At 39.3% G+C, this 27,806-nt stretch overlaps 1 protein-coding gene across 1 annotated transcript in view; it reads right to left on the bottom strand.

Moving 5' to 3' along the window:
* Window positions 1-12,000: 12,000 nt before the first annotated feature.
* The window catches only part of VTCN1 (V-set domain containing T cell activation inhibitor 1), a 49,466-nt gene continuing 33,660 nt past the window's right edge, over window positions 12,001-27,806 (bottom strand). The window contains exons 3-5 of the mRNA XM_069478910.1: window positions 20,119-20,466; window positions 17,011-17,289; window positions 12,001-12,125 (exon numbers count right to left, since the gene is read on the bottom strand). Of these exons, the coding sequence (XP_069335011.1) occupies window positions 12,001-12,125; window positions 17,011-17,289; window positions 20,119-20,466 (752 nt within the window). The remainder of the gene's footprint in view (window positions 12,126-17,010; window positions 17,290-20,118; window positions 20,467-27,806) is intronic.

Genomic DNA, 27,806 nt, shown 5'->3' with positions numbered 1-27,806 from the left:
TGAATATTGTCTCCAGAAATTAATTATAATAGGAGTTCATTGTATTATAATCTGATTTATTCCTCTTTTGTGTTAGATCTGTTTATCTCATACATTCTCAATGCAAGCAGAATTTGGTTCTTACGGTATGAAAAAAAAATCTTACTCTTTCAGCCTATGAAGCAGAAATATATATACAGTACAAGAACAGATATATAGTATATCTGTAGATTAAAGTTTCCTAAGGGGGTGATTAGGAAGAAAAAAGTCCAAGAATGTTCCTTAGAGCACTGGTCATGAACAGTGGGCAAACACTAGTTTATCCGCCCTGGATATTCCTAGAGTGTGTACACATAACAATGGAACTTTTTAATGACCAATTAATCTCCAAAGTTTCCCAAGGAAGGAGAGGAGTATAAAATAGAAGAAAGATAGGGAAAGATTTACATTTACAGGTTGGGGGAGAGGGAGCATCTGAGAAGTGTCAGAAATCTCTGCCATCAATAATTGATCACCAATTGTTAACATTTTGCTATAGCCATTCTCTCTCTGTCTTTCTCTCTCAATCTGTGTGTGTGTGTGTGTGTGTGTGTGTGTGTATTATCTAGATGAAGCGTGTATCTATATGTTCATTGCACCATTTTTTCACGTTTTCTAGGTGTGAACATTTTCAGAATAAAAGTTGGGGTAAAATGCCATCCTTCCTTACACCCTGTCTCTACCTACCTTGTACTCCAGTTTTATACTGGGGCCCTACTGAACCACAGTTTCTTGGTAACGTTTTCTTTCACCTCTGGACTCTTGCATAGATTGCTCCCTCTGCATGGAACATATTGTCTGGCCTTCCCCTTCCTCATTCTTCACACACGGCCATTGCCTGGATAACTCCCAGAAATTTTACTTCCTCCAGGAAGCCTTTCACGACCACGAAGCCCCACTAAAGTCTGGGTTAAGACTCTCACATATATTCCCTTCATTATAACTGTCCTTGTCATACAATATTATACTTATACATTAAACTTGTCTGTCTTCACTGAACTGTGAATCCCTAAAAGGCAAGGATTATGACTTATTTTATTCATCTCTTTGTCGGCTGCAGCTACCACAGAGCCTCTCCTAATATTTATTAAATAAAGCAATAATTAATTTTTCTGTGAGATGCATAGTTGTTTTATATCGTTCTGTTCTGAAGGAAAAAACAAGAAAAAACAAAAGAAAACCTTGATGTTTTATCTGGCTTGTAAAGCTTTACTGCTGATAATAGCATAACTTCAGGTTAGACTTTTATGAAATATTAAAAATAGCTCCCAGATCCACATTATTACCCCTGTAAAACTCTTGGTGAAATATTCTTGACAATCCCAGGAGAAATTGGTTGATTGTTTCTTTCAGCTCCAACAGAGCTCTGTTTCTGCCTCCGTATTATAGTACTCTATAGGAGGGGGTAGACAGGAGAAGGAGGTGAGGAGTGGTGGAGTGGAGAGGATACAAAGATAAGAAGTAAGGGAATTGTTTTTCAGGAGTTTCGAGTTTAGTGAGAGATATGGACTCATGAGTAATACTAGTAGTTCTTTACATTTGTATCATGATTTATTTTCTGTTTTTAGGTGTTTTTTTTTTTTTTTGTAGAGCATTTGCAATGCAGTTTTTTATGTCATTTATTCCTCACAAAATTCCTGAGAAGTAGCTATTATTGGCCCCATTTTAAGGATGATGTTAATACAAACCAGAATGTGCTATGAAAGTAAGAGATTCTCTTTTCTGTCTTATGGACTTCAGGCATTTCCCCCATATCTAGGTTCCACCAATTTTAAATCTGCTCCTTACCAAATTATACACCTTTCCTTTTGTATAAAATTGTGTAGGTTCAACCCAGGCTGCAACTTCACCCTTTGCCAGCAGGAACCACTATCTAATGAATGATGTACTTCAGACTGAAATTCCTCAAGTGAAATGCATGGGATTGAGTAAAGTCCACTGCTTTTCTAAGTTAGCAAATCTTTAGGTACATAATTCTATATATTTACTCAAGATGAAGGCTATAATTGCAGCTCTTCAAAATACATGTGCACATGGATAAAGATTGGAGCACGCACAGACATGTAATCATCATTGGGGGTGGGATTTAGGAGTAATTTCTTTCTCTATAAATTAAAAATTGCCAGTAATTTTTAGTGTATGTACATACCCAGGTTCTTTTGCACATTAAGGAAAACTGAGAATCACCTATCTTGAGTCCTAATAGAGTCTTGCCTTATTTAACTCACGAGTTGAGTAGCCATTTTCCCTCTGTCTTCCCACATGTTCTGTCAAGAACATCTCTCAAGAACAGGCATAGGATTGATTCTGCCAGAGTTTTTGGATCAAATCACACCACCATGCCACATTGACCTAGGAAAGACTCATTCTTCTATTTCTCAACTTTATCACTCTTCTATTTTGAACAAGGCCTAATTAATGCTTATTTTTCCCCTCCTGAAGCACATTACGAGTATTTGTACCATGCCTCTAAGAGGCGGTTAAAGGAAACTGTAGGCGGGAGGACTAGTTGAGACGCTGGGGCAGTTGCTCCTTTGAGTGCTAATGCAAATCTGAGCAGAGCCCAGCAGGCCTTTCCTTCCCACGCCAGGCAGGGAGCTGGCTACCCAGCATGTATGGCCACACCCATGTGAGAGCTCTTAAAATTAGTCACCCTTTGTGCTGCCATTTCAACTTATCAATAGTCCAATGACATTTATATGTAGTGAGGATTGCCTGACTCTCCTACAATGGCTGGCAGGCAGGTCTGATTATTCCTTTTTCTTGACTGAGCAGATACATATCTGAAAGACCCTGAAAGCCCTCGACAGAAAAACAATCTCATAACAACTCCTGAACTTTGGAGGCTCCCCTTTCCAACAAGGCCATTTTTTTAAACTGGGGGCTTCCATAGCATCATAGTTGCCTACTCTTCTTTTTCTACAAATAAAATATAGAGCATTTCTGCGGGGAAGGGTCCCTCTCTACTATAATGGAGTTGGGGAGACCACGCTGTACTGGAACATTTGACCGTGATGAGCCCAGTACAGCTATGACTGGCCTAAGCACTGTAACAAGAGCCCCGAGGATTGCCCTGCTCCTTCAAATCTGATTGTAAGTTTCTCCCCAAATAAACCCTTTATGTTTACACTATGTAGCACTAGAGATACTTGTGTCTGTGTCCTTTTTGCATGACTTTGACCAGCACACAGGTGTTTTCAGTCTTCAAAGACCGCAAAAAGTTAAGGGTTTTAGTGAGAAGGAAAGAAAAAAGAAAAAAACCTCCATTTCTATCCCGAGAGCCCCAGGACAGGATAGATTGTAATCTACCTCTAGCCCCCAAACAGCCCTAGTACTCAGCAATTTAGTTTAGTCACATGGAGCCAAACTGCCCCCTTATCACTCAGTTCTCCTCCTTTGAAGACTGGAATCACACTGGTTTTATTTTTCATCTTTTCATGCACTGTGGTCTTTTGTAACATTTAAAATAGTAACCTGTGGTTTGGGGAGGCCATTAGCCAATTCAGTTCCCTTAACAGCATCTACCTGCTGAGCCATTGTGCTCTAGTCTTCAAGTGTCCTCTGACCTGGTTTGCTATCAGTAGCTATTTGGACAATGCCTTCTGTTGGGTCCCAGCTGTGCAAACATTAACTGTCTATTCTTGGTTAAATGGAGGAAAAAAAGCAAATTTGTTCATATCTTCCCTTTTATGGTCTCTTGATAATCATTTGCTGTGCCCAACACATATGCTTAATAATTGCTAATTTTTATTAGTTCCTCCCCATATATGCCCATGTTGTGGACTGAATTGTGTCCCTCCAAATTTATATGTTGAATTCCTGACCCCCAGCACACCTCAGATTGTGACTGTATTTGGAGATAGGGCCTTTAAAGAGGTCATGAAGGTCAAGTGAGGTCACATGGGTAGGTTCAAATCCAGTATGACAGGTGTCCTCACAAGAAGAGGGAGAGACCCCAGGGGTGCACATGGACAGAGAAAAAACCCTGTGAGGACACAGCAAGAAGGTGGCTGTCTATGAGACAAAGACAGAGGCCTCAGGAGAAACCAAATCTGACACCTTGATCTTGGATTTTCATCCTCCAGAACTGTGAAAAAATAAATTTCTATTGTTTAAGCCATTCAGTCTATGGTATTTTGTTATGACAGTCCTAGCAAACTTATACAGCCAGGCAGGCAATGTAATAACTGCTTTTTATGAATTATCTCATTTAATTGTCACAGTCACCAAATGAGGCAGGCACTGTTTAGTCAGGGACTCCCAATATAAATTTTGCCCACCGCAGCAGCTCTGTTCAGAATATGCTCAGGCTTGACCCTGACAGTAGATAAGTAGAATACTCTGGTTCATAAATGGACGAGGTGGGGAGAGGAATTTGATGGAGCAAAGCATTTTCCTGACACATGTGTATCTTTATCCAGATTGTATCCACCTCTGTTTACTCCTTGTTTGTTAAAGGAGAATGGTAATACCCTAATTTACACTAGAAAAATTCTTAGAAGGGTTTATTTATTGAATTGATAATTCCTTTCTGATTATTCCCTAATAATTTCTTTTTTTTTTTTTTTTTTTTTTTGAGACAGAGTCTCACTCTGTTGCCTGGGCTAGAGTGAGTGCCATGGTGTCAGCCTAGCTCACAGCAACCTCAAACTCCTGGGCTTAAGCAATCCTTCTGCCTCAGCCCTCGAGTAGCTGGGACTACAGGCATGTGCCACCATGCCCGGCTAATTTTTCTATATACATTTTAGCTGTCCATATAATTTCTTTCTATTTTTAGTAGAGATAGGGTCTCGCTCTTGCTCAGGCTGGTCTCGAACTCCTGAGCCTCGGCCTCTCAAAGTGCTAGGATTACAGGCGTGAGCCACCATGCCTGGCCTCACTAATAATTTCTAATTTTTTTCCTCTATTTTGTTCTCTTTCTTATCCATCTTCAGGAAATAGCTAGGTGAATATATTTGTATATAACTTTTTCCTTTCCTATGTATGCTGGCTAAACCTGTAGGTCTCAAAGGTTATCAAAAGTTCAGAAACAGATATGAGTATATGTAAGAATAAACAACATAATGAAATATTTTAAAAACTTAGTGGGGGGAAGGATGAATTAACTTACAAATAGTATTGGAGAATCACTTGAAAAAACAATAGTTAACTCCCTTACTGCATAGAGTATACCAAAAATTAATTTCAGATGGATTAAAGTTTTAAATATTAAAAATAAAATATGAAAATATTAAAATGTAAAGATTAAGTTTTTATATAATCTTGGGGTACAGGGGCACATCTAACCATATATAAACATAAGTATTAAAGAAAGAAACCAAAGTAGAAAAAAAATGATTTGACTACATAAAAGTAGTGTGCTTGGTCATGGCAGAGTGGATAGGACCATATGTGCTCTAATTCTCAACATTAGTGGATTCAAGGAGGATTTTATAAAAATTAAATCTGTTCTTTCCAAGTATAGTTGATGCAGAACAACAAAGAACACATAAACTGGTCTCAGGAAACATTTTGTATCATCTGGTAAAGACCTCTACCTCAGAAGATTACAAATTACATCCAAAGTCTTAGAGACATTCCCCAAGGAACTGCTGGGAGCACAAGGTGTTGTCCTTAGAGTGAGTTAGGAGGAGGCTTGCAATTTCACTGCCAGCCCCTTTGTGCATCTGGGAAGGCCCAATAATTGAGGAATCATTGCTGTCTCCTCCAGGGAGAGGAGCTGTCCTCACCACAGATGGCTGAAGATCCTCATGAACAACAAAGCTGAGAGCTCCCAATGAATCGTCATATTTTAATACAAATAAGAACATCGTAGGCAATATTTATATAATGTTTTAAATCTTTCGAAGCACTTTGATACATGCTCATACACTATTTCAAAATACAATATTTTCAAAAATAGTGTGGGCTGTGATGATAGATTTGTTTTGAATTCTGGATAACCTGTTGGCTGTGTGCTCCTGGGTAGGTTACTAACCTTCTCAGGACCTGTTTTCTCCTCTATAAAATGGTGATGGTGATGGTGCAAGGGTCGAAATGATACACACTTTATAGGATAAGGATTGAATGAGAGAAATATCTTAGTATAATGTTTCACATGTAGGAGGCACTGAATTCCTTTTCCTTCTGTAAAAGTGGTTATTTGCATCAGTGGACCTTGGTACTCCAGTTCCATCCAAATTGTTGCAAAACGCCTTAATTCATCCTTCTTCATGGCTGAGTAGTGTTCCATAGTATACATGTACCACATTTTGTTAATCCACTCATGAATTGATGGACACTTGGGTTGATTCCACATCTTTGCAATTGTGAATTGTGTTGCAATAAATATTTGAGTGCAGGTGTCGTTTTGATAAAATGACTTCTTTTCCTTTGGGCAAATACTCAGTAGTAGGATTGCTGGATCAAACGGTAGGTCTACTTTTAATTGTTTGGGGAATCTCCATACTCTTTTCCACAGAGGTTGTACTAAGCTATAAAGTTCTTATTTAAACTAATGTTTAGTGTTTGAGGTAAGGAATCTTTAAATTGAAAATACTAAGAATACCTCTTAGACCAGACAATTAGATTTGAATTGAAGAGATAAGATGAAGTTGAAGGTCAAAGTTACGGCTTTGAGAAAAGTTAGATAATACTATCACCTGGGAGAGCTCTGCCTTCCAGTAGACAGGGGCTCCTGGAGTGATAAGTACAGATCCCCTTTCCAGGCTGCAGCTTAACTGCTTTGGCCCAGCAGACACCATCAGTAAACAAGCCTTCCTAGGGGACACCTACTTGACCCTCTTTCACAGAGCAAACTTCCAAGGGCTGCCTGAGTCCCCATCCTTATTTTGTCATCATTTTTAATGGAGTCCAAATGCACAGCAATGAAAAACAATCCTGTGATTTTGTACTGAGATGCATGAGTAGACTAAAGAAAAGGGTAAGATCATGGTGTATTTGACCACTCAGGGAGAGCTTCATGGGGAAAGAATTTTTGTTGAACCTTATTGGTGGATGAAATTTAAAGAAAAATGGGAGAGAGCAGAACTAAGCTTCTGTTTCTGTGATGCTATTTATTTTCACTGATGACTTCCATATTGAAACTCCTGGGAATGAATCATGGGAAAGAGGAAATAAGCCAAGATAGGAAGGAGCAAGTAGTTCAGGCACATGGTAAGACAGACAGTCTGAATTAGAGCAGCACGGTGGATGTGTGGAGACTTCACCAGCTAGAGGAAGATTGGACATTGTAAGCTTCATCAGAGAACCAAAGCACACTACATATTCCATAGAGCAGAAGCCTTATTCTGTAATAATGACCCCCAGTACATTCCTCTCCCCCAATTAACAATGCACAGATTGAGATCACTGTGCACTTAAAATGAGTCTTCTATACAATCTGGGAATAGCTGGTAGCCCACACTTCACCCTCAAGTTTGACTTTTTTGTTCCATCAAATGTGTTAGTACTTCTGAAAATACTGTGGCTTTTAGCATTGAAGTTTAAATATCCCCAGATGTCTGTGGTGTGCATCATATTCTGGTCCTTACAGTTGGGCTGATATGACTACATCTGTTATCTAATGCATCTTCTGTGTGCTCGTGGACAAGGCCAAATAATCAACCTGGGCTGGGATTGTTTTGCTTTCATAGTTTGCTTTCTCAATTTGATGCAGCATTGGTTTCTTCTTGCAAAAGGACTATTGGGACCAAGCTGGAAAAGCAGCAGGGCAAAGTTGGTGTGAAAGTCCCTTAGGAATTTGTCTCTTGACAATTACATTTTCTATAGATTACATCCCTCCACCAATTACTAGCGTGGCTTTGGAAAGTCATATAACCTGTGGATAGCCAGTTACTCATACTTCACCCTGGGCCTCTGGGTCTGTAGCTGAAAAATTTAATAATTCCTCAGTAGTAAAAGTCAGAAGTTTGTCCACATATATATACGTGTATATTTTCTCACATTTATCTTCCTCAAGACCATTGCCACTGCTATTTTCCCAGATGGAGACATGCCAGGCTGGTAAAAGCCTAGCGGAATTTCCTTAAGAAACTAGACCCAGCCACCCAGCCCATACTCACAGGCTCCCCTCATTCCCTCCCATTCACTTACCTATTCACTCAGCATTGATCAAAGGCCTGTTATGTGTTAGGTACTGATTTTTAGAACCTGTTCTATAGCTTTTTAACCCATCTTCCCTTTCACTTACTTTCTTTAACAAACCAGGCAGACAACAGTGTAGGAAATAGATATTTAATTATTCTCTGGAATGGTTAGAACTCCAAAATCAAGTTTTCTATGACAAAATGTAATACAGTCATGGTGGCTCCAAAGTGCCAGGAAGGCAGTGGTCAACACATGAAAAGTATGGGAAGGGGGCTGGAAACAAAGCATTCTTTTCCATCAGAGCTTCATTCCTCAAGGCCTCATTTCAAAGGGTTATTGTCCCTGCTTTAAAAAGTCTCTGTGTGTTTTAAGGAAGGAACATGTTTGTTGCTTTAATTTGAATTTTGGCCAGACAGGGTCTGGAGATCTAAATTTAGAGTGAGAGAACTTGAGGTGGAACTCAGGTAGCTCTCTTACAGAACTTGGTTTGTAGGGTAGAGTGAAGGGAAAGGAATTTAGAAGCTCAACAAGCTGAATATAATTCCATCAGGAATTTCCCTCAGGCCTTGTCAACTCTGTTCCCTGAAAGAAGTTATCCTGGTTGCCCAACAGAGTTCTGGCTCTCTGCTCTGAGGCAGTGGTCAAAGAGAGAGAATGCCTATTTTTAGGGAGCAAACTGCCCTCTTTTCTAGACCCCTTTCTACTTTAAATCAGGGTTTCTTAACGTTGGTGCAGTTGACATTTGGGGATGGATAATTCTTGGTTGTGGGGAGACATCTGTACGTTGTAGGATGTTGAACAATGTCCCTGGGCTCTATGCACTAGATGCCAGTAGCACTGTCACCTGCTCACCCCACCCTCAATTTGTGACAATGAAAATTTTCTCCAGACATTGCCCAATGTCTCCTGGGAGATGGGGAAGCAGCATCACCCCAGTTGAGTCCCGCTGTTCTAGATGATGTTGAAAGCTGAGGTCGTAGCTGTCCATGCAGGATAGAAAGTAAAGGCCTCAAACCTTGTGATGACATAATGCCACATAGTCAAGGTGAGAGGTCCCTTCCCTGGACCATTCACAAATGAACATCATTTGAGAAATAAAATGGCCTTTGTTGTATAAAAAGGAGGTGATCAGATTATTTATAAAATCATTGTCACCAACTACTTTTTTTTTTTTTTCCAAAATTATGATCATTTTTCATGTCTTTGGCATTTTTCAGGTGGGAGGATAAGCCAAGTCACTTTTGGAAGTCTCATAATGAAAAGTGAATCATTTGACCCATCATTAAAATGCAGCCACCCCTCAGTTGTGAAGTGGCAGCTGAATCAGCTTCTTACAGCATAAGTTTGTGGAATATAAGATGTGGATATACTGCGACTGGAACTTTCCAAGAACTTCCTCAGAGCAACATTACAGAACATACAACTAAGGATTCAGCGACAAGGGACATACCGTATCCCATCCTCTCACTCCCCAGGAGATAATAGGTAAGGAGGTCCCTGAGATCTAGGGATACACTTATCTCCAAATGCATTTTACTTAACAGTCTTAACGTACTTCTCCAGTTCAGATGAATCATTTTCCCAACTTTTAATGTATCTTTGAAGATAGACTTATCTTGTTCATACTGGAGTCTTTTGTGGTTGCTTTTGGCTTCTTTTTGTCCCTTGTTCTTGTTTGTCCACTTCAGACTCTAGACATGAATTCATTTTCCCCCAGAAATATAAAACTAGGTCATATCTGGTGGTGCAATAGTTCTGTAGATTCCTGGGATTCTGAAAATAACAGCAATAAGATACCATTAAACCCATTCAGCAAACACTTATTGAGAACTAAGACTCTCCCTGCCACTGTGTGAGTATATCTCTTATTTTAAAATGGGCTTATTTTTCTGTATTTTGATGTTGGTCTATTGAGGCCACACGGTCCCATGGGTTGCTGGGGGGAAGGGAGATGGCTTGAATCTCTCCTTAAAGGAGTACCATCACAGTGACAGTCTCAGGGAAGACACAAGTCCTCAGAGCAAATAGGCACTGAGAGATGAAGCCTGGGCAGGCTCCTGAGTAGAGGTAGAAAGATGGCTTTTGCCTCAGTTTTCAACCAGGGCGTGTGTTTGACCTAAAATATCATGATTAGTTATAATGTATGTCACAAAAAAATGATCTATTCATTTAGTTTTAAAAATCGACTTGCTTTAAGGTTATTCCTTTATGGTTCTAGGGAGAAAGAGGTGGAGCTGCAGCTAACTGGGTAGCTGTCTAAGACCCCGCGTGTACTGCATGTGAACATCATCCATCACACAGAAGCCACGGCTTTTAAAGAAAAGGCTTCAGATTAGTACTCTAAGGGAATACAAGGTAAAGATGAATCAGCTATACTATATAGGTCGCATTACCTAGCTGCAGGTTCTTAAAAACTCATTTTCAGTGTTGTGGGAAATCAAGGAAAGAAGAAAACGTTCCTTCTTCTACGAGTGAGATCTCTAAGGGACAGTTTCCTTAGGGAAATCTCTCTCTATTGACAACTGTGGAGGATTGGAAATCATGGAAACTGAAGGGTTTCCTTACAAAAAATCTACTTTGTGCATTGCCCTGTAGTAAAGCTTGGAGAATGAGAGAAACAAAACAAGCAGAAAAATAGATCTTTGTCTGCCCCTGAGGACTTAACAATCTAGGCAAGGAATATATGTGCCTTAGAGAGTATAAGATATAAATTATACATGCATGCCAAGAGGATATAAAATACAATGACCCTCAGGAAAGAGAGCTATAAGCTAGGGAGCATTTTCCTGAAAAGGATAAAGGAAGTAGTGGGTATGAATTGCCATGGAGTAGAGGAAATTTCCAGGAAGGGGCAGTGAGAGAGGGAGCGAGACCAGAGAGTAGTGGTAGGAAGCTGAGAGAAGGAGGAAGCTCAGGGAGAGAAACTGAGAAGGCAAGGACTTTAACTTTGATACAGTGGTGCCCAGAGAGTCACTTTGGGTTCCAGAGCAAAGCAATGCTGTGATGAAAATAGTGTTTGAATACTTTGATTCTGGCACCATGTTTCTTATCAGCTGAAATAGGGAGAGGAAGGAGCAAGTACAGGGTTTTAGAACTAGTCTGGATGTGAGATGACAAAGGCTGGATTAGGATCAATCTGAGAGACAACACAGGGGAAAATGCTGTCGGGGTTGGTAACAAATTGACATAAAGGACGGAGGGGAGGCAAAAGGAGCTCTAAGGCTGTGAGCCTGGAGGCTTGGTGGGGGTGCCACTGAGTAACATGGGAGTGTTGACTGGATCTTCATGAGTTCAGCTTTATACACATTTCATATGCAGAAGAATATTCAGAAGCAAATGCCCTAATAATAATTGGAGCCAGAGGACTGAAGTGAGAAAGAGAAGTCTCAGTAGGAGGGCTAATTGATGAGTCATCTGCCAGCTCTCCTGTCAAAAGGGGCCTTGTCGGAGCGGTGGTGGGGAGGTCACTTATGTGAGTGATTATGTGTATGTCATTATGCTTTATAAATAACAGTGAAATCCAGGGTAACCCTTCAGGGCTAAACATCTCTTTCCCTTCAATAAGATATTTTTGACTTCGTTGATGACTCAGTAAATTAAAAGGTATTTGAATTTACAGAAATATTTGAATTATACAGAGTTGTTTTTCCTGTAAGTTTGTCAGTGAGGTCTATGCTCTTTATTAAGCTAACAAATGATTACCTTTCGCAATTCTAGTGGAAATGGTGTTATAACTCTGGCATCATTAAATGTGTCTTTTTGTGGCTGATGCTGGAGGCTACTTGACTCTTGTTAGGAACATAAGCACACACAGAATCAGTCTCCCATACCATTTGTGCTTCATCTCACCTGTTGGACCAATGACTTTGCATTTTTGTGTGTGACCAAGTCACATTATTTGAGCATCAGGTAAGGGGAGAGAGGCAGGAGTACCCAGCTGATGACAAAGAAAGAAGAGACACACACAGAAGCCTTTGAGTGCAGCAGCTGTAGGTGACTCCGCCTTTTGATCTCAGAGTCTGTAAAGGTAGAGAAAAAAGTCTGGAGTCATATAGGAGAAACTAGATGTCTTCTTCATATGACTGGTTAGCAAAGAAAATTACCTCCAAAACAGAACAAGTTGTTCCTAATACAAGCAATTTTTTTTTTTTTTACCCTTTTTTCCACCTTTCTGCAACTGTCTTAAAAGCAGAGCTTTCCCTTTTTTCAAAGGAAATTCCATTCTGTGGTCCACTCCAGTGAGCACTCAGCCAAATGAAAAACTATACCAATAAAGAGATTGTCATTGGTTACCGCATAAAAAAGCAGGTTAAACAAACAGCCATGGCCAGTCCTTGGTTTCAGATCTATTTTTTCTCCAGGCAGTCACGTTTACAGGATCTGTGTCATTAGCTTTCATCATACAACTACAAAGTGTTGAGGAAGCATTGTGCTCATTATGGAGTAGAGAAAGGTAGAAGTGAAGAAATAAAAATAGTCTTTTTTTGGTTTATTTTCTTCCTAGACAATCCTATCTCATTTATTTCATTTCAGCTCTGTCACTTACTGGCTGTGTGACTTTAGGCAAGTTACTCAATATGCTCCAGTTTCTTCACCTATAAAATAGGGCTACAGTAATAGTAACCTACTTCATAGGGTTCTTATAAGGATTAATGAGTAAATACATGTAAAGCACTTAGAACAGGACCTGACTCATATGAGTGTGCACTCAATAAATATTAGCTATAAAACAACAATAGTAGCCCCACTCAAGCCTAATAAGCACTACTTTCATGCTGATCATTTCTAAATCTACTTCCTTAACTTAAACTCTGTCCTGAGTTCTAAATATGGATTTCCAGTTGCTACTAGAGATGTCAGTTAAAAACATTATTCAGTAAATATTTCCGAGCACCTACTGTTGGGGTTCAAAGGAGTCCAATAAATAACAACCTCTTCCTCAGCTTGGCTCTGGGCCAATTAAAGAGAAGGACAAAAAGAGTAAGGCAATTGGAAGACCAAAATATCACCTTTATTGCTGAAAAATCTGATAATAGGGAATGAGGCTTTGTAGGTAGGCAAGTGGGCTGCAGCCTGGACTTCCCCAGGGACAGACAGAAGCAGACTGGGGCAGACTTTCTCCCGTAAGGGCAGATTCCACCCCTGAAAAACTGATGGTTTGGAGGAGCAGAGCAGATTGTGTACATACTCTTGAGAGTTAGCTAAAAAGAAAGGAGAAAAAAAGGAGCTGAGCTACTTGTCTAGCTTCTCATAATATACTCCCCATTCAGATAAATTACTTCTCCTTTAGAGAACAGTGAAAGAGGGAGGAAGAGAGAGACTAAAAAGGTTACATTGAAGGAAATATGCGGAGAAGAGATGTAGCATTCTTCCCCAAAACCTATCATGTGCTGAGTACTGTGCTAAGCATTGGGCATCTCTACCTGTGTGTACCATGGGCATTTTATTTTATATATTTTTGAGGTAAGGGTTTCACTATGTTGCCCAGGCTGGTCTCAAACTCCTAGGCTCAAACTATCCTCCTGTCTCAGCTTCCCAAGTAGCTGGGATTATAGGTGTGAGCCACCATGCTCAGCACCAAGGACATTTTAAACTTATCTCTAAAACCCTCATGTTCTCCCCGTACACATTGCTCCTATGTTTTCATCCTTTTGCTGGCAGCATTACCAATCTCCTAAGCATCCAGAGTAGAAATATCAAACCCATTCTGACTTGTTATTTCTCTTGACCTTTACATTTGCATCACCAAGGCTTGTACATTATTTTGTTCAGGTAACTTTTGATTCTTTTCCTTTTTCTTTCCCATTACCACTGCCCAGTTAATACCTTCATAATTTCTCCCCTGGATCATTGGCATAGGTCTGGGGGAGCAATTGGCTCCTGACTTCATGTCTTCCTATTCTATTAATATCAAAACCATTTTTTGCTCCTTTAAAACCCAGCTTGAACTCTACCTTATCTACTGATCCACTGTAGTCCTAATTAGTAGCTCTTTCCTTTAAGTACCAAATCTACACTGTGATTAACATATGCTATGATATTTGTGCTATTCATGTCAGTATCTTATGGGCCTTAAAAAAGTGCTCTGAACTTACTTGGCACACAGTAAATACTTGTTACATGAATGGCCTAAATTAGCAGAATAGTTAGAAAACACAGGATGTAAATCCCATGACCCCATTTAATCATTTAAAAACATGTATGGAACACTGACTTTGTGCATGGCAAGAAGAAATTCTTCTATTTTTAAAATTTTGAGCCATTAAAAGTTGTATTTAGTCCTAATACTGATACTTGGAACACTTGTTTTGATGTATCTAATAAACACGTAAGGAAAAAGGATTTGCTCCCTGAATAAAAGGTGTGCTCAATGTCTGTGTTTTGTTCAATTATTGCCTCTGCTACTAGAAGACATTAGTTATACAGTTTGGAGCTTTTTATTGACATCTGAACTGAGGTACTGCTGTCAACATCTATTGTTTTAAATGACCAATGCTTCATTCTCTACTTCTCTTCCAGGAAGGCCTTCCATTGGATACTGCCCTGTTGGGCAGCTGACCCAAGTTGAGCCAGTCAAAGTCCTTCTTGGGAATGTAGAATGAGACTGATGGATTAGGTTCCATCTGGTCACTCTCTTAAGTGAAAGAGATTTTTAAATATAAGACCTCTTGGCAACCACATTTTGCCATATAGACTAAAACAAGAGAGAGCAAAGAGAGAATAAAGTAGAAATTAAAAAGAAGAAAAAGAATCCAATTGGAATTTAAGTTCCTGGTTCCAGCTGTTTCTCAAGTCAATTGTACTTCTTTCTTTGGTTCCATGAAACATCTCATTACCCTTTTAATAAATCCCCCTTTTATTTTAGGTTTATTTGAGTTAGTTTTCTGTTACAGGCAACTAAAAGAGTCCTAACCAGGATAGTTGCCAATTTGTTCCTCAAGACGGTGGAAGAGCTCTCTCGTATATATACTTTTTTTATTAGATACTTTAAAAAATTTTAGTTTAAAAAACACAAAATTTATCATCTTAACCATTTTTAAATGTACAGTTCAGTAGTGCTAAGTATATGCACATTGTTGTAAAACAGATCTCTAGAATTTTTTCATGTTGCAAATCTGAAACTCTACACCTATTAAGCAAAAACCCCTTTCTCCTCCACCTCCCCCACCCTAATCCTAGTAACCACCATTCTATTTTCTGTTTCTGTGAATTTGACTACTTTAGATGCCACATATAAGTAGAATCAGACAGTATTTGTCTTTTTGTGAATGGCTTATTTCACTTAACATAATGTTCTGAAAGTTCATCCATGTTGTAGCATGTGATAGGATTTCCTTCCTTTTTCAGGCTGAATAATACTGTATTGTATGTTTATACCACATTTTATTTATCCAGTCATCCATTGATAGACATTTTGGGTTGCTTCTACCTCTTGACTATTCTAAATAGTGCTGCTGTGAACATGGGTGTGCAAATATCTCCTTTAGACTCTGCTTTGAATTCTCTTGGATATGTCCCCCGAAGTGGGATTAGTGGATAATATGGTAGTTCTATTTTTAATTTTTTAAGGACCATCTATACTGTTTTCTATAGCACTTGTACCATTTCACAGTCCCACTAACAGTGCATGAGGATCCCAATTTCTCCACATCCTCACCAACACTTGTTATTTTCTCCTTCTTCTTTTTTTCATAGTAGCCATCCTCATGGGTGTTAGGTGATATCTCCTTGTGGTTTTGATTTGCATATATCTGATGATTAGTGATGTTGATCATCTTTTCATGTACTTTTTGGCCATTTATATATTATCTTTGGCTAAATCTCTATTCAAGTCCTTTGCCCATTTTTAAATTGGGTTATTTCATTTTTTTGTTGTTGTTGAGTTGTAGGAATTGTTTATATATTCTGGATATTAACCCTTTATTAGATATATGATTTGCAAATATTTTCTCACATTCTATAGGTTACTGATGTATATATACACACACACACATAATTGTGTTATATTTTAAAATTGATATAGTTGTACATATTGGGGGAGTTTATATATATAATTTTAAATTTAAAAATATAATCTGGGAAGAATAGGATTCATTCAGTTAAATTCAGCAAACACTTACAGGGCACTTACAATGTGTGAGATATTTCTTTCCTAGTTCTAGACTTGATACAGATAGCAGTCTCCTGACATACTCCTTCACTACAGTTTGAATCTAATTTAGCCCCAGGAAAGATGGTCTTAGAAGTCATAAATTATTCTATGCATTTTCTTGATACTTGCTCAACCCTAAGTTTTGTATTCACTAAAATACTTCAGGGAGACTAGAGTGCTGGGCCTTTGCAGGTAGTTCTCAGCTAGAATGCTGGGATGCCAGTTCAATCTAGAGGTTTTAGATTAAACCTGGGCCAATATTGGTGGGATCATGAGTCAGTCTCATGAGGGATGACTAAGACGTCAGAGTCCGGACTTTTAGTCTTCAGATTCAAAGCCTTCACAAAGGCAGGCTAGAACCAAACCAGTTTTGAGGGGCTTAGGATATAATACACTAGGCGAATATATCAAAGATGTCAAATAATCATCACTTCCCTACTGCTACACCAAAGTAGTCCTACTGAATTAGAGCCTCAGAATCCTAAACTCTGCTCTCCAGACAACAGTCAATGAGAAGGCACACAAAATGAAGCTTAATTGCCATCTTTGACCTATATGCCATATATATTGTTTTGTGTTAAGCTTTCTCTTACGTAATGCAATCCCAACTGGAATTATGTTCAAGGTCTTTGTGAAGAGGATTCTAGAGAGTTTTTGCCATGGTACATAATATATCTATTAAAGAAGTTGGATTTAAATTTAGATTTCATTCTCTTCCCAATAATCCATACAAAAAGTGTGGAGGAACCCACCTGTCACTTTGATATCCCCTGTGGCTTTGGCAATGTCATTTTCAATCATACAGGAGTATGTGTTGTTGATTGTGACATTGTAGAGCATGGACACAACCTTCATGGTCACATTCTCAGAGTTCAGCTCAAAGCTGGTGTTGGAGAATTCCGAGAAGTTGGCTCCCTGGTCAACTTGGGATGCCCAGATCACTGTGGGCTGGGGGAACCATCGGGGAGCCTCACACCGCAAGCTCTCTGAACTGGCATTATAGTCCACATTCACCTCTGGCATGCTGAAGGCTGCAAGGTCAAACGTCAAAAGGGGCAGATGAGATGTCAAGGTCGGGCAGATGAGATGTCAAGTTCAGGCAGATAAGACAATGCCTTTGGAGTGCTAGGTCTTCAAAACACAGTCATTTCTACCATTGAAGTAACTCAGTACTTCCCCAGGAGTCTGTCTGTGTATGGCCATTGTATTGTAGATGAAAATAATTATTTGCTCATGGTACTGCTATACATCATAACCCTTTAGCCAATATCATAAATCCTAAGGACCTAAGTTCTAGGTATATTATTGTTACAACAGATAATTTTCTCCAAGTAAGAGTGGCTCTAGTGACCATAAACAAGCTTATCCCTTAGGAAAATTGGGCATTTTCCAGGGACCTGTGAAACCTTCAGGATTTTATGTATTTTTCTGCCTGGAGGATGAAGTTAGGGAAACAAACAGCATTCACCTGTCACCCACAGAAATTCCACACACAAGCTTTGTCATCGTGGGGACTTGGAGTTTACTTGGGTGGAGACTGTCCAGCCCTGGTATCCAGGGATATAAATAGGCATTTGTTTTCTTCTAAGATAATTCTCCTCACTGGGGAGGTAAATGCATTTTGAAATTAAGACTAGCTTCACCCCATAACTAGGCAGAAAGACACTTGCGGGAAAATGTTAAGACCTGGACTTTTTACTAGGCCATAACGGCAAGATATAATTTATTGATTTATTTAGCATCTTCTTTTGCCCAGGACTGAGCTGGTGCTGAGTGAGTGATGAAAGGAAAGCCTTTGCCTTGATCTTAATGAGTCTGTCTTCTAGCAGGAGAGACAAGACCCATATGCTTGGAGTAGGCAGGGAATAAGCTCCTAGGAGATGATGTGGAAAGCTAAGTTTACATGAAATGAGCCACCATTTACTGAGGGTGCGCTCTGTGCCAGTACTGTATTCCAGATATTATTTCATTTGATCCTCACAATAATCCTATGAATGTTATCATCCCCATTTTAAAAAATAAACTTTTAATTTTGGAATAATAGTACATGTACAGAAAAGTTGCAAACATAATACAGAGAGTTGCTATATACTCCTGACCTGGTTTCCCCTAACATTAACATTTAACCATGGTGCATTGGTCAAAACTGAGAAACCATCATTGGCACATTGCTGTTAACTAAACTCCAGACTTTACTAGGATTTCTCCAGTTTTTCAACTATGTTCTTTTTCTGTTCCAAGATCCCATCCAGAGTACCACAATGCTTTTAGTCATCATACCTCCTTAGTTTCTTCTAGTCGGTGACATTTTCTTAATCTTTCCATGTTTTTTATGACCTTGACAGTATTGAGGGGTACTGGTCAGGTATTTTGAGGGATGCCCCTCTATTAGAATTTGTGTGATTTTTTCGCATGATTAGACTGAGATTATAAATTTGGAAGAGGAAGACAACAGGAGATAAAGTACCATTCTTATCACATCATATCAGAAGATACATGCTATCAACATGACTTATCATTAGTGATGTTAACTGGCTGAAGCAGTGTTTGCCAGGTTTCTTTGGTAGCTGGACTTCATCGAATCTAACACACCTGAGTGGGGTGGGGTGTGTATTAAGCTGCACTTCCTGGAGGGGGAGAGATCTAAATGAATTATTTGAAATTCGTCTGTAGAGAAGATTTGTTTCATCTCCTTTAATATTCATATAAGTATGTAGTCATGTATTTTTTTATACTTGGAGTTTTAATTCAATACTATATTATTTATTTTGTTGCTTAAATTATTCTAGCTTTGCCATTGGAAGCTCCTTCAGTTGGCTCCAGTGTCTCTTTGACCTGACCTCATTAATCCCCATTCTGAGATGAAGAAACTGAGGCTCAGAATTATTGCCTTGCTTGGGCCACTGTACTTACACAGGTCTGATTCTAGATCTCTGCTTTGGATAATTACATATACATGTTATGAGGTGTTTAAGAAATGCCCGAAAGGCCTGTGCAGACTAGGTTAGGCTAGCAGGGCTCAGTATACTTTCTGTCTATCCTTCAAGGCTCTCTCAAATGCCCTTTTCTCCATGGGGGCTTTTCTGTCCCTTCCCTCCTGTGCATTTGTATGTGATCTATCTCTTCCTCTGAATCTCTGAGTCACTCTACTTATCTTTCTCTTAAAGCATTTGATGTGATTTATCAATTATTATAATCATTGACATACTTTATCCCTGTACTGACCCTCAACTCTGTAAGATCTTCACTGTGAGCTCTGCAAGAGCTCATCTTTATATTCCTCATGGAAGCTATCTGAGTCCTTGCAAATTCAAAAAATACATGCCAAATTGGGTTGGCAAGGAAGGAGGGATTTCATTGAGGAGAGAGAATTAATAAGTTTTTAGGACAATATTTTTTTGGTTAGTTCCCTTTGAACTTCTCCTAAAATGGGCCCACTACCAATAGTCTCTAGAGAAATTGATTTCAGACTTGGGCCTGGGCCTTCTGGGCATAGAAACATCCCAGGCCAGCTTTTGGGCTTCTTTTAGTAGCAGTATTAGGGGCTATGCCATAAAAGAAACTACATTTATTTTAGGGAATATACCTGGAAATTCAGAAGTGGCAAGAGCCCAGGATGAAAGATTTTAAGACCAGTATTATAGTCAGCTACTGTGGGGGTTGGTGTGGATCTTGGGCAAAAAATACCAAGGATTGCTGCTAGCAGAATTGAGAGGGTCTTTGTCTGATACTGGTCATTCATGAGCACAACATGATATTTCATCATACCCTTTATCATAACTCATAACTTATCAAACTCATAACCTTTAACTTCAAATATCTTTTGGTGCTTTCTTTCCCTCTCTCCAAAAGTAACTCACCTCCAGTTTTATACTCAAGGTTAGCATTCCCCTTGCCTTTAGAAGTGATAATGTGACATTTGTAGGTGCCAGCATCTGCGAGTTTCACGTTTTTCAGCCTCAGAGAGGCATTGCCAACTATCACTTGATCAGCAAACACTGCTGTCCGGCCTCTGAACATTTCATCCTGGTCCGACAGGTCATCTTTGCCTTCTTTAAACTCATGGACCAAGCCCATAACACCTTCCTTCAGCCATTGTATCACGATATCAGAAAGTTTGATGTCAGGTTCAAAAGTGCAGCTCAGGATTCCATCCTCCCCAATGTTCCCAGCTGAGGTGAGAGCGGTGACTGTGATGGAGTGTGTCCCTGCAATCCAGGAAGCAAGGATCAATGCCCAGGGAAGTGAAGAAATTTTCACAACCAAACCCTTCATTACTAAAAGCCAAACAGAGACTTCTGTGATAAATTAGAAATACAGAAGAACTGGAGAGGCATGTTAAAAAAAGAAGACAAGAATAGAAAGAGCAGGAAGACAATCATTTTGACATCTACAGCAGGTCTGCCACATACAACAGCTTCTGTAAGACCAAGTAACCCAAACCTTGAGGGGCAGCAAGAGGATAACACATCAGACTTGAGGTTTGAAGAGGAGATTTCAAGTCTTGGCTTTGTCACTTAATAGCTGTTTGACCTTCAGTTAGTCATGTAACCTCTCTGGATCTCAGAAAAATGGAGGTAACAAATATCTGTCTTACCTACGTTAAGGGGTTCTTGTGAGGATCAAATCAAACAGAGGTGAACTTGATTTGCAAACTGTAATTACACGTATAAGGTGTTGTTATTCTTAGTTAACCGGAAGTGTCAGAGAAGTGAAATCTCATGTTAACTAAATGTGGCTAGTCATTCTGAAGAACACTAAATTCTAAAGTGCTGTTACTTTTATCTCCATTTGAATAATGAAGAAACTAAGACATAGAGAAGATAAGTGACTTGGTCAAGGTTACAGCACTAGCTATGGCATGATGAAGAATGGTACTTAATTCAGTCACTTTTGGTCTAAGATAAAAGCTGCCCCCTCCTCTCTGAACATACTGCCAGTAGAGATACTAATTATGGTGCCAGGTGTGTCCAGTTGCCTCTTCCCCACTTGCCCAGCCCATAGCCCACCCAGTCAGGGAAGGATCAACCAGCTGTTCTTTGTGCACTGGAGGCTGCTGACCGAGGACACCTATGGGGGTGATTTATTTAACTGAATCTTCTTGAGAGGCTCCTCCTGTGGTTTGGATGTGAAACTAAGGAGAGGATGGAGGAGAGTGGAGCAGACACAAAATGTAGGGGAGAGACCATGAGAGAGAGGGATAGAGAGAGTCCTCTATTCCAGAGCTGTCTTGGATCCTGAGGGTGTTCAGGTCTAGTTCCTGTTTTAATTTCTGCATAGTCTATAAACAAACACCTTATATTAAAATGGCCTGCAAAAGCCTCTCTTCCTTACAGCCAAAAAAGCACAACATGATGGGTCCTGAGCACTTCTCAACCAGACTTTTCATCTTCCTTGTTGATATTCCTGCCTTTCATCTTTGCCTCCATCCAATTCATTTTACATGCATTAATCTTACAGGTAGACCTTCTTAAAGTACAATCTGAACATGTCTGTTTTCTAATCACTAATCATCCACGGCTCCTAAGGGCTGTGGAATGAATTTCAGATTTTCCAGCATAGTCTTCAAAGCCAAACCCTGCCTGGCACATAGTAAATGCTCCATAGATATTAGCTCTTATTGCTGTCTTTGCAGCCTCCTCACTTCATCCTTTCATAGTCCATTCTGTCTATCTGTATCAAATGATTTGTTATTTTCTGCCTTCAATAAAAAAATGCATAAACAAAGCATACATGTGCTTTTTTCCCCCAAATATAAGAGGGAAACATTGTGAACACAGGGATATCATTGGCTCTTCTCTTCTTTCAGCCCATTAGGGGTTGGAATTGTCTCATTGACTCCTTGGCCTTTATAAGGTAGATGAGGGTAATGAATCAGAGACAGAACTGGAGAAGCTAAGCTAGATGAATTTACAGTGGAAACAACAGAAAGCTACTGACAGAAGAAAAATATAGCTAGAAAAAGAGGCAGAGGAACCAAAAACAAGTACATAGCCTGGGTTGGGAGGCTGTTTTAGAGGCTTGAGAGCATTGGAGAAGAAAGACTTCGGGAGCAGCTGCTATGCATGGCCATTCATGTGACAGATTTGGGAGACAAATTATGAAAGAGGATAATATGATGATTTTTCTGTGTAATATGAATGCAACACATACCTCCATACCCTGCCCTGGCATTTTCTTGAACACTGCTTTAATGATTCAGGGTTTTTTTCCAATTATTTTTATTTCACAGACTGATATCCAAGACAGCTCAGGCTAGCACAATTACACTATACACCTTCACATCCTTGCTCATCTTGCGCCTACAATTCATAGTTCCCACCTCTCCTTTGTCACCAGTTATCCAAATTCTACTTACCTTCAAGTCTGTTCAGATGGCAGCCCTCCCATAGAAACTTCTTTTAATCCACCAAGGCAAAATTTGTAGATTCTCTCTTTTCTCTCCTTTAACATTTTCTTTTACTTTTCTTAATGGCAGCTGTCTCCTTCTGCCTGGTCTTTCATCTATCTCTGGCACTAATTTGTAAGCTTTTCAAGGGCAGAAACTGTCTTAATCATATTCATAAGTTCCTATAGTGCCTAGTGCTTTGTTTCTACAGAGGAAAATAATATTTACTGAATGCATGAATAACTGAATGAATAAATGGAAATCAGTGGAAATCAAAGCATAGTTTGAGATGATCTAAAATGATCGCAGGAGTAAGCCGGCAGGATTGCCACATCTAAATTTTGGGAAAATGTGAGCCAGTGGGGGAAAAAAGGTAATAAAAATACACAGAGATTCTCAATAAAATCATGGATGAAATGTAAGTATGTTAGAGCAAGGGTAAATTTGATGGTTGTTGATAAAGTGCCATTAAAGTTGAATTGAAAAATTACTTTTTGGGAAAAACATACATGATTAGCACAGTTTATGGAGAGACTGAAATGGTAATGACACATCTTAGTTCGGTAATTGTATTACTGAATTAATTTTAATGTGTTGGCCTTGAGCCCACAGGTAGGGAATCAGTTGAAATATTTCCTAGAGAACTGAATGATTAAAAGTAGGCAGCTGTGGAGTGCCCCAGGGACCTGCTGCAGGTTCTAGTCATTTCAGGTTGCATTAATGATGTGGCAGAAGGAATGAGTATAATGTCAATTAAATCCCCCCATATCAAATAAAGAGGAGGAATACAAGCCAGTGAGAACTTAAAAAACCACGACTACCTAGCCATTGCTCTGCACCTAGAAAGTAGTCAATAAATATTTGTTTGTTAAGTGAGTAAATGATAGCTAAAAGCAATAAAATAAAATTTAATTTGCAAGCAACAGCATGTAAATATTAGTTCTCACAAAAAGGAGTCTGTGTTCAAACTTGAAAACAAACACTGGCTCAAGTAGCATTATGCAGTCTGACCTGGTACGACTCTCCAGGCCTAATGACCACCAAAGATTCTTGTGTTAACTTGGTGAGCTAAAGGACAAAGGGCCCCATGGAATGGGTCAGAGGCTGCTTTCTATTGATATAGAATTCTGTTCAGTAGGCACAGATTTTAAGTATTTCACTGGCCTCTAAGATTTCATCAAACCCTTTAAAATTGGAAGCCCCAGCCACTTACTGAAAATTAATTATCTAGCTGGTGAGGGCCAAGTACTACACAGCTCCAGTCTGCATGAAGAAAGGAGGGCCGTCAAGGGGAGCAACTGAAATCTGAGCCGCTGTGTGTTCACACAGGGTGAGTACTATTCGATTGGTCCTCAGCTGTAGGAGCAGGAATATATTGGAGAATGGGGGTACAGGCAACACAAGGCAAGGATTCTTTACAGAAATTAGGATTACTGGGGCACCCTACAGCACTGGATTAAACCTGGAAAATAAATTTTCCTTTGACATGAGTCAGTAAGACAAGTTCTGTACATTCTAATAGCATCGAGAACATACCAGAAGTCCTCAGCAGATGATCGATCAGTCAGCATCTGCTGAAACCCAGCTGCCCAGATACGGACCACAGCGCATGGCTTAAAGGTGGAAATACAAGATTTAAGGCTGCACCGGTGGAGCCTGGCGTCACACCTGTGAGTGCCACACTTGCCAAAGAAAAGTGTGGGCTAGGGAGTAGCAGTAGCTCCTGTGAGAAGAAATTAGACAGGATACTAGGCCAGGGCAGAAAAGGGAAGCCATAGAACATGGCGTTTGAGAACATGGCACAGGCATCAGGCTGTCTGGGTTCAAGTCCCAGCTCTGCCACTTACTAGGAATGTGACCTTGGGCAAGTTTTCTAAACTTTTTATTCCATAATTTTTTTTTTAATCTGTAAAATGAGGATGCTCCCTCTGAGAGTCCCTAAAAGGACTAAATGACACAATGCAGGTGAGGTACTTAATATAGTATCTGACTCGCCACATGCTAAATCTTATATTGATACCGATATGATTTAACTAGAATCATTTGAGTAGATTGCAGATCAGAGTCCCAGGAGGTAGAGAAAGAATATTTTGCTAAATGCTTACTTACAGTGACTCATTTTGAGCCAAGAGAGGTAAGAATGACCATTGCATCCATTTTATGAATGAGGATAAAGAGGCTCCATGAGGTTAAAGGGCTTACCTAATGCCCTGTATCTAGCAAGCAGTGGAGCCAGGATCAAACCCAGCTTGTCTGGCACCGGGGCTTTGCTCCTTCTGCCACATTTTGCTGTTCATTTGTTTGTTCATACTCCAGGCCAGATTGAGACATGTAGAGAGCCAACTCACTAAAACGATATCCTTGCTTCACTTAAAAATAAAAACCATAAAATAAGTGTAAGAAAGGCCAACAAATGTTTGATTGTTTCTCCAGATGACTATAATGTTTTTTGAAATAGCAAATACTTTCCAAACAATTTGTGCAATGCTCCTGTTTTGGTGCCATGAGCACATACCTGGTTGGCTTACCCAGTGTCTGAAGATGGGGCATTATTAGGAGGCAGTGTCCTCCTAGTAATTGGCTTCCTGCCCTGACCTCCCTAACTTCAAAGGAGGCCTGTCCTGCTGTGACCAGGAAATTGTGCAGGTGCTATATGAATGCATTCATAATAGCAACTTTTTATTAGTAGCATTGATGTTATCAATATAAATAACCATGGCAGCCATTTATCATACACATGTGAGGTACTTTTTTCTCATTCAATTTTCACTGTGACCCTGACCACTTTACCAGTGAGAAAACCGATTCTAGAAAGTCAAGTTGCATCCCAAAGGACATATAGTTAGTGTCAGACCTGAGATTGGAACGTCTCTGATTCTTAAACTCTTCCACTACACAGAGCTGTTCAAAGTCCCCTAGTGAGTGATAGCACAGGGACTGGGCTAAGTATGGTCAGGCACCTTTTCACTCCCTCTCCTTCCTTCTCGAAGGGTCATCCACAAAGGCTTTCCTTTAACCAGGGCTTGATGGGATCCCCTCGACCTTTCTTCCAAACAGACCTTTCTTCCTCAGATATACTTTATGTTTTATGGGGCCCATATTTAGAATTTGTAAGGAGTAGGATGACTATGAGAAGGCAGCATATAAAACATCATGAGAGTTACAAAGAAATATGATTTTTTTTCTGTATTTGGGAATATTTTTAAGTCTTTAAAAACTGTGGTCTCAGGAATCATGCCTGCAAGGCAAACCAGAAAATACCCCTTTCTGCCACAATTCTCCAAATATTATCATTGGTATAGGGTGGTGGGTAGGAGTGTGGGTTCTGGAAGCAAATTACCGGGCTTAAAATACAGCCATGCCCACTTGCTAGCTGTATGTGAACTTACACAAGTTTCTCATCTGAACATAGTAATACTATCTACCTCCTATTTGTTGTGAGTAGTAAATCAGGTAATTTATGCAAAGTTCTTTAGTATGGTAAGGTACACGAAAACATTATTCAAAAGATATTATCATTATCATCATCTACTTAATGCTATTTACTTAATATCAATGTTCTGTGCATTAAACCAGCTAACATTTTATTAAATTCATTTAAAGTACAATAATATGATACTCTCTGGTAAAGGTTACGGTCCTTTTAATAGAAGCAGTTGAAAAAAAAATCCAACTGAATAGTAATATACTAATAAACTGCCCATTTTATCCAAAATAACCAGTTTTTACTGTATGAAGTAGGAAGGAGGCAGAAAATCTTTTCACAGGCAGCAGTAGGGTTTTACTATTACTGGTGGTACATTATTGGATTGAGTAGACTGTAACTTCTATCCATTTATTCACTCTTCCATGCATCCGTCCAATTGTTCATTCAAAAAGCACTTTAGATGCACCCTCTGCAAATGCAAGGAACTGAGCGCAGTACTTAAAGTCGCTATGTCTATGTAGCAGGAAAAGGTGTAACTAGCAAAAGTGTTGACTGACATAGGGAAGCTGTGACAATGTGAAAATTCTTGCTAGGTAGTCAAAGGCCGCTAACAACCAAAAGGTAAACAACTGTCTAAGAGTTCTGATACCAAGCCAGTTAGCCCAAGGCCCAAGAAATTTTAGTCACCGAAATTTAGAGTGAAGGACAAATACTAGGGTTTTCAAGATCAGGAATATGGTAAATTATAATTAAGAAAGAGTTAAGCTTTAGTGAGGAAGGTACCAAAATGTACCTTAGCATTAATATCTTTAAAAGTCATTCTAAAATGTTTACTTAGTCAATATTTTATTTCCTTATAAAGAATATATATGAATACACACACACAAAATGTATACACACACATATGTTTACAAATGTTTGTTTATGTGTAAGTCTATACTGAAGTATAACAGCATATATGAAAATCCACACATTGTACCTGTACAGGTTGAAGAATTATCATAACTTTATCTCACGTAACAATCACCACACCAAGAAATAGAACTTTACTGCCTTCCCAGAAGTGCCCTCATGCCCCTCCTCATCACTACCCGCTTACTTTTCCCTATAGGTAAGAACAGCTGTTCTACCTTTATGTGTGTGTGTGTGTGTGTGTGTGTGTGTGTGTGTATAAAATATAATTTCAGAATATTACAGGGGTATAAATGTTGGGGTTACATAAATTGCTTTTGTACCATTTGAGTCAAAGTTATAAGTGTGTCCATCACCCAGGTAGTGTGCATTGTACCTGTTAGGTGTGAATTTACTGAACCCCTCCTCCCCCCGCCCACTTGCTGGATAAAAAAATGGTGAACTAATACCTCTTACTCTACCTTTTAACAGCAGAGATACATTTGCCTGTTTCTGAACTTTATACACATGGAATCATACAGAATGTACTATTTTGTGCTCTTCTGTCACTCAACATTATGTTTTGCACATGAAAATGTACTCAGATCAAAACTACAATGAGATATCATTTCACTCCAATAAAAATGGCTTTTATCCAAAAGACAGGCAATAATGAATGCTAATCAGGATGTGGAAAAAGGTGAATCCTCATATATGTTGGTGGGAACGTAAATTAGTACGACTACCATGGAAAACAGTATGGAGGTTCCTCAAAAAACTAAAAATAGAACTACCATATGATCCAGTAATCCTAATGCTGGGTATATATCCAAAAGAAGTAT

The sequence above is a fragment of the Eulemur rufifrons genome, chromosome 8 (genome assembly GCF_041146395.1).
Source record: "Eulemur rufifrons isolate Redbay chromosome 8, OSU_ERuf_1, whole genome shotgun sequence".
Taxonomy (NCBI): domain Eukaryota; kingdom Metazoa; phylum Chordata; class Mammalia; order Primates; family Lemuridae; genus Eulemur; species Eulemur rufifrons.
This window is presented reverse-complemented; position numbering and strand designations above follow the sequence as displayed.